Source organism: Triticum dicoccoides, chromosome 5A (assembly GCF_002162155.2).
Source record: "Triticum dicoccoides isolate Atlit2015 ecotype Zavitan chromosome 5A, WEW_v2.0, whole genome shotgun sequence".
NCBI lineage: Eukaryota > Viridiplantae > Streptophyta > Magnoliopsida > Poales > Poaceae > Triticum > Triticum dicoccoides.
The window spans coordinates 424,217,393-424,225,221 of record NC_041388.1 but is presented as its reverse complement, the minus strand read 5'-3'; the positions used below and the strand labels follow the sequence as shown (position 1 = coordinate 424,225,221).

The 7,829-nt window shown below is 52.2% G+C and overlaps 2 protein-coding genes across 2 annotated transcripts; both read right to left on the bottom strand.

Moving 5' to 3' along the window:
* Positions 1 to 1,110: 1,110 nt before the first annotated feature.
* Positions 1,111 to 2,080, bottom strand: LOC119302021 (zinc finger A20 and AN1 domain-containing stress-associated protein 1-like). The gene has a single exon (XM_037579032.1). It carries the CDS (start codon positions 1,926 to 1,928, stop codon positions 1,464 to 1,466), a length of 465 nt encoding a protein of 154 aa, XP_037434929.1. The 5' UTR covers positions 1,929 to 2,080; the 3' UTR covers positions 1,111 to 1,463.
* Positions 2,081 to 4,337: 2,257 nt separating this feature from the next.
* On the bottom strand, positions 4,338 to 5,537 carry LOC119302020 (PRELI domain containing protein 3A-like). Its single transcript, XM_037579031.1, has one exon. The coding sequence runs from the start codon at positions 5,244 to 5,246 to the stop codon at positions 4,656 to 4,658; it is 591 nt and encodes a 196-aa protein (XP_037434928.1). The 5' UTR covers positions 5,247 to 5,537; the 3' UTR covers positions 4,338 to 4,655.
* Between the last annotated feature and the right edge of the window lie 2,292 nt (positions 5,538 to 7,829).

The window sequence follows — 7,829 nt, the reverse complement described above, 5'->3', positions numbered from 1 at the left end:
ACCTGACAGCAACGTAGCGAAACGACGTGTTTTGGGGTGTCCAGTTCAACTGTTTGGAGTGGAAAATTGCCTTTGCCATGACGTCATCGACGTCAAACCCGGGAGTGCAATTCACGGTATTCATCACTATTAAGAATCCGTCTTGTGCCTGCTTTGTCTTTCTTTTGTCCAGGACTTGTCCCTGCTTTGTCAACGATGATCCTCTTGCCAAATGGTTCCTCAAGCTTGAGCCTCGACTGTTCGTCGTCGTCTTCTTCTTCTTTTGCCAAAAGTCAACGGGCCTTGTTCCTCCAAGAGTTTCAGAGACAAAGAGCCCAAATTATTTAAACAGGGGCCCGATTTGCGCACCATGTATTACTCACCTCGTCAGGATTTTTTTGACGTGTTTGTCTTTGTCAACACGGTGCAGTGAACATCAAGCTAGGCTCCAGTTGCCACTTGCCAGTACAGTGACACGCACGGGAGTTTCACAACAAAAAAAATATTCACGAGAACAAGGACACGTCTTTACATGAGCAAGCACAATTCGCCTACCATCAGCAGACAGGGCGAAGATTAAATCAAGGACGAGTCAGCAATCGGAAAAGACGACGACCGGCCCATCACGAGCAGGGCAGCAGGGAGGAGGAAAAAGAAGAGAGAGAGTGCACCGGCCCATCGCATGCGTATCCTCCTCCCGGGTCGAGCCATGTGGCGGCGTCCACGGCGACAGCAACCCACCCGTGCCACAACACCACGGCCCAACCACGCCGCGATCCATCGATTCCCACCCACTAAAATTCGCACCCGGCGTTCCAGCCCCTGCTTTACGCCCTGCGTATTTTGTCTGGGGGAATCATCGTCACCAAGCGATAAAAATGTGTTGTTTGCTAATCAATGGAGTGGTGCGTGTGGACGATGGACCTGGCCAAACAAACGCGAAAGCGAAGACGGAGTAGCACCTGTTCCGATGTAAATATCTCACTTAAATATGCTAATATGGGCCCAAATGCCCGGCAATCAGGCCGCTGCTACTCATTTTGATTCCTTCAATGATTGAAGATTGATCAATCATGGCCGCAGGAGCACACTTATTTCGGTATGAATAATGTGATGTCAAGTGCCAAATAATTCTGCGCAAAGAATTGGCTACTAGATTAAATAATGTGGAGCATAGACGTACACATACACGTACACATACACATACACATCCAATCCATTTCATTCCTTGCTCCTCCGCCTCAACCACCCGTTGATATTACATCATCACACACGCTATTCTTTCCTTTCCTTTCCATCCACATCCTTACGTCCCATTTTTTTTCCAATAAATAAAGATTTTTTTAATTAAAAAGGGAAACACTCCGGAGATGAGAACAACAGCATAATACTAGCGCACGGCGGCCCACGGCTTGGGTTTCGTTGAGATGAGATGATTCTTTTCCTTTGCCTCGGCTGGAATTCTGGATCCTTTTCCCTTGGTTTCAGAACCTGACGATCTTGGCGGCGCGCACCACGGGGTTGTCCCGGGCGATGGCGTCCCGGGCGGCGGCCTTGTAGTCGTAGCTGCACCCGTGCCGGTCCGAGTACCGGTGCTCGCCGCAGAACATGTCGCCGCACCGGCACCGGAACCCCGTCAGCCCCACGCGCTTCCGGCAGCTGGAGCACCGGTTCACCGACGTCCTCGCCGGAGCAAGGTCAACGGCGAGCTCGACCTCCACCGGCGCCGGCCTCGGCCTGTCGACGACGGGGGTCGACACGGACACGCCCGGTAGAGAAGAGGAGGAGGAAGAAGACGGCGACGTGGAGGCCGGTCCGGCCAAGAAGCAGTTCTGGCAGAGGTTGTGCGTGGCCGGGTTGCCGGGGAAGCCGCAGCTGTTGGCGCAGAGCGTGATCTCCGGCGCCCGCAGCTCCGTGGGCTCCTCCTGCTTGTGATCGCGCTGCGCCATGGTATGTCAAACACGCACGCGGTGGCTGGTTGGTTTGCTGCCGGCCGGGAGGTCCGGGCGTCGTCGGCGGCGGCCGGGAGGCCGATGCGAGGAGAGGAGAGGCGAGGCCGAGGAGAGGGGAATTGGATGGGCGTGGGTGTGGAATGGAGGGGAGATCGGGGCCCTTTTTATCGGGGGCTCGGGCGGGAGAGGGACGGGGACGCGCTCCCTGCAGGAGGCGATAACGACCTGCCCAGCTGCCGTCTCCCCCTCCGCGTGTTTGCCTTGGGATTTCCGGTTTTGGCCCTGCGTCACCCGGGGGCTCGCGTAAATGGCCGACGCTGCCCTCCGTTTCCGTCGAAAAAGCGACGGCTGTGCTGCGGGCCGGTAAAGGCACGCCCGTTTGGGCGCTCCCTCCACGGGAGGAAAGAAACGTGGGAGACGCGGGGCGGTGGGAAGACAAGGGAAGAAGGGTCAACTGGGCTGGATCCAGAGGGTCGTGACCTTGCGTGGGTGCGGGGCGGAGCAGGGGTAGGATGGTCAGCTCGGGGGTTGGGGGCTGGCGCTTCGGGTGCGCGGACGGCCGTGTGTTCGGTGTCGCGTGCTGGTTGGACCCGCACGGCCGCGCCGTGTGGGGGAGCAAGTAGCCGCCGCCCGAAGCTGACTACTACCTCCGTTTCGGTAAGTCATTCACGTAGTTCTAGATTGACGATTTAACCATCTAAATATGTATTATATGTAATAAAAAATATATATTTAGAAACTACATCTTTGTAGAAATCTAGTGATATACTTTTTATGACATATAACACATATTTAATTTCTCAAATCGATGATCTAGAATTACGCGCATGACTTATTCACCTAGACGGAGGTAGTAGTATGGCGGCCGAAAGCGAGCGAGGAGATGGCTGGGAATACGGGACGAAACCACCGGGCCAAACCAAACCATCGGGCGCGTCGGCTTGTCGGGGCACGGGAGTTGGGACTTGGAAGGCATCGTCGCGGCTTCGTCCATACGTACCACCATACCATACCATAGCCCGCACGTTGCGGCCGGGGTCGGGATAAAATTAAGGGAAGCTGGCTCGGCGCCCCGTCCCTGTCCGCCTCTGAGCTGTCCGGATTAGCACGGCCGCTCCTCCCCTCAGCTCTCGCCCATTCGTTTATCCTCCTGCTAATAGAAAATATCTATGGCTACGCGATAATACAAAATTATGAACCAATTTGAGTGTCGACACGGCAAACTCGTGCATAGTCCCAACCGCACGCCCGGGCCATTTTCCCCACGCATCCCAGCTACTAGCTGGCAGTACTAATCTTTTCGTAAACAGAAAACACGGCCCCATTAGCTTAGTCTTCTGGTGCTGAATTCCTTCGGTCGGTAGGGCGCGGCGGCCAATCAGGAGCAGACACGCCAACAGCAGCGAACTGGATAAGCAAGAAGTAGATTCTCCCGGCCGGCCCGCAGACGGCAGCCGGGCGAACGCAAGGTCGTATCATCTCATTTCCGCGGCAGGCCGGGCCTAGCTAATCTAATTCCAGAGGTTGGGAGGCGGCCGTGCCCGTGACGGCGACGATTGAATGTGCGCGCTGCCGACAGCGTTCTTGACTGGTCCGCACCGCCTCCCGACCGGTCGCCACCCAACTAAAACCGATGTCTCAATTTCTTCCTTGATTGGTTCGTTGCATCATTGGATTTGCGAGTGTGGTTCTGGCTTAGTTTAACTCGAACCGGTGTTTCTCTCGAGTACGTGGTCGATTGGCTCGTCGCGTCACTTGCTTTGCCGTGATTCTAGCTTAGTTTAGTTTAATGATGATGAGGTGCCGGGTGCCACGTATACAACATATCGTTTGAGAGGCTGGCGCATGTGTAAGGAAGCCGAGACGTGTGCGGCTCGAACGGCCGACACGTCAAGGAGGTGGATTCTCCCGCAGGCCGTTTTCCGTCGACGAATAATATCCTAGCTTAGCTTGGAGTGCATGAGGACCGGAGAACGTCCGGCCGGTCCCCTGATGTGTGTATCTGGATTGTTAATCGTGCGACACGTCACCAACACCGGGTCGTGCATGCCACTAGCGATATCTTGATGCGAGGGATCATATGGCTGGCTGGCTGGCTGGGACCGAACATATACATATGTATGTGTCCCCAAAGGCAGAAATATCTTGTAAAGTAAGTGTAGAATCGTCTTACGGCTCGCCTACATTCATCATTCGGTGGTAGTAATCCAACAGCGCACTGGCCGCAGCTGCTGCTCTCTTTCGGACAGGATGCCCTCTCGCTCAGGTCTTTCGGACAGGTTTACTGGAGTAGACGCGTGACGCGGCGATCCTGAATCTTCTCCCAGCGCGTGTGTGGTGTGGTGCCATCTGGTCGTCGCCGCGGCTGTTCACAGTCGCAGCCGGCCACTTACCACGGGCGCCGGGGCAACACGCGGCGCACTAGAAGAAACCTCTAGTTTCTCCTCCCAGTCATCGCAAACTCACGGCCACTGCTACCTTGTGAGCACTGAAGTTTTTATCCTCTCGGAAAGAACACCTGTGACGACGATTTGACCCCTGCTGCTGCTTGGCGCAGCTCTTGCCACCGAATCCGAACTCAACATCACGGTGGAAGCTGCCAAGAACATGACAGGTCCAGCAATTTCATCAATGGACGTTGCGAATTTGCAGAATTTCACTTCTTATTGCCTGGCAGCCAGTATTTACACATCAGTAACAGAGAGCGAGCATGCTCTGTTACCACTACCGTTCTTCTCCGTCGGCCGGGTAGGGCCCTGGCACGTGCTCCGCGAGCGCGAGGCCGTCGCAGATCCTCTCGACGGCCTCCTTCCCCCTGGCGGCGTTCTGCGCGAAGCTCTCCGCGCACCGCCGCTCCACCATCCCGGCCACCGTGGCCGACACGGCCGCCAGCGGCGCGCACCGGATGCTCGTCTCCTGCGTGAACACCGTCCACTCGTCCGGCCGCTCCGGGTGGGGCGCGTAGCTGCACCGCTCCTCCACGTCCACCAGCCGCCGGAAGGTGGCGTTGCGGGAGACCACCCGCATGGCGCGCGCGGCCGCGTCCACGGACGTGCGCTCCACGCAGAGCACCACGTCGCCGGCGCCGGCGGTGGCCGCGAGGCCGCGGAGGAGGAGCGGGAGCGGCGGGGGCCGGCCCGCGATGGCGCGCACGGCGTGGAGGCGGCCGGCGCGCGGGTCGACGTCCCGGGACAGCGTCTGCACGTCCAGGATGTGGGGGAGCGCCGCCGGGTCGGTGAACTTGCGCCACGCCGCCGCGGTGACCCGGTGCCAGGGGTGGAGGTACACGTGCTCCTGCGTGTACGAGACCACCATTGTCGTTGACGTTGCCGTTGCCGTGCCGCGACGAGATCCAAGGAGAAGGCTGGCCGGCGAGGTAGAAGGGGAGAGCGATGGAGATGGACCGATGGGGAGAGAAGGGATCTAGGACAGCTACAGCAAGGGGAAAGAGCGTAGGCATCCGAACCATGAGAGGAATATTCGGATTCATCTGCGGGAGGAGTGAATAGGAGTTGCTAAGGCGTGGCTTAAGATGTACTCCCTCCGTTCGTAAATATAAGTCTTTGGAGAAATATCACTATGAACCACATATATCCTAGATGCATTTTAGAGTGTAGATTTACTCTTTTTGCTTCGTATATAGTTTGTAGTGAAATCTTTACAAAAACTTATATTTAGGAATCGGAGGGAGTACTATTTTACAAATTATTTACGAATAATTAATAAAATAACCGCATGCATCGGCCAGATGCAAATACCATGGTAATCTTTAAAAAAATATTTCTGTGGAAGGTGTTTTTTTTTATTCGGTGGGTAGAGGATGCAAGTCTTTTTTTTAGACAACTTCACGGAGCTTTATTAATTCGTCACAAGGTTTAAAGGGACGGAAGGAATATTTCTTGATGACCTAACTAAACATGACGGTCACCTTCCAAGGTAAGTGCATGCTTGGGTAAATTATGAGCTTTAAAATTTAAACTCCTACATTCAGGAACGATTTTACAGAAAGTAAGAGAAACAGAATGGTTTATAATCTTTTGAACTATCGCATCATAACTCGCCAGCTTTCGCTTCTGAATGTTGTCCACCACTACCTTACAATTCGATGCCACATGAATTCTCTGGATATAAATATCATCTGCTAGAATCACTTCTTCTCTGACTGCCTCAAGTGATGTTGGATCCGACATGAATATAACAACAATGGCAGAAGCGCCCAGGTAAATTCCTCCTTGGTTCCTACAAAGTACTCCAATCGCCCCAAAACCATGACGTGACACCGCCGTGTCCGTGTTTAGTTTTGGACCTCGTCATTTGCTCGGATGGTATCCAATGTGATATATGTTGAGGTATAGTGCTAGCTCTTTTGGAACGGGCGTGGTACGGCTGTAACCTGGCATGGGCTATCCGGGTGCTTTTCTCCTACTCCTTGTGTAGTGTCAAAAACGTTCTTATAAGAAATGGAGGATTTTTTTTTGAATGTGCTTTTCTCCTATTTAGCGCTCGTCAAAATGCCCTAAAAAGCGCATTAGATCTCGTTATTTGCTCGGATGGTTGGCTCGCCAGTTTTATTTTTCTTGGCTAGCTCTTGGAAAAAAGATCAAGACTTTTTTGGTTTTATAGAAATAGTCATGAAACGAGAAAGCTAGTAGTTTTTTATTCTTAGTTCTAAAGATGTTCATGGGCTTAAAAAAATTCATGACTTTTTTATAAAAAAATCTTGAATTAAAAAACTCATTTATGAGCTTTTGAAAATGTTCATGGCTTTTGGAACAAAAATCACAAAGTAGGAAAATTTCCACGAATCAAAAAATGGTGACAGATAAGAAAAAAATCGCTACTTTGAAAAGTGTTCATGAATTAAAGAAATGTTCTTAAATTTGAAAAATAATCATGAATTTAATAAAATGTTTGAGAACTAAAAAGTAGGTGAAAAAAAATGAAAAACCCAAAAAAGCAATAGAAAAGAAGAAACAAAAAATGGAAGAAATAATGAAAAACACCCGGAGTGGAACATTCGAGAACTTTCCTAAAACCAGGTGAAAACCAGAAAATATTGTATTTCATGGGCCGGCCAGAAGAACATGCGTTGGGGGGTGCGTGTTGAGGAACTTGCTCCTCATGTGGAGATAATCCCCATCATCAAGGACCAAGTAGAGTATTTCTATACTAACTTGAGTATGGAGAAGTCTGAGAAGGATCTTGTCGAGTCCAAGTGGGCATCCAGGACATAGCACCGTGACAAGGCCAAGAAAAACTTGCATCGGGTGGAGTCATCTCTCTGGAACGTGCATTGTGAGCTCGCCACTGAGGTGGCGTCGTGCTCTGAGACACACGAGGCCTTGGCATCTTGCTTAAGGTTTCTCCAAGGCGAGTCACATTGACCGGGGAGTTAGAGCCTATGAAGAGGAGTGCTCTTCTTTCTAGTGCAGAAGCCCTAAGTTAGGTGACGAAGGTTGTTGTTGCCAAGGGCGAGGTGTCCACATTGACGTTCAATGTGACTTGGGATGATGGAGAGATGTTTATGCTGGGTGAGAGTGGCTAAGTTAGAGGCTCGCTTATCTACTTATATGTGGGCTTCAACACCCTGCACAGAGTTTCGGGCCACAAGATATTTCCACCTAACCAACACTTCTCGTTTCCAAGATGTCTTAGTTAAACTAAAGTATTGAGACATGACAACACTTACTCCGTGCAAGATGGTGATGGAGGTAAGCGAGATTCTTTCTTCAAAGGTGTGCCAGGTAGGTCATGCCATGACGATGTATGGTCATACCGTGGATAGGTATGTTGTAGCTCACGTATTGCACCCACATGCTTGTTGGATATGCCAGTTTGGCGGCATGGGAGAAGGCCCCCTGCCTCGACTTCGCATGCATACATTCGCGGGCAACACAA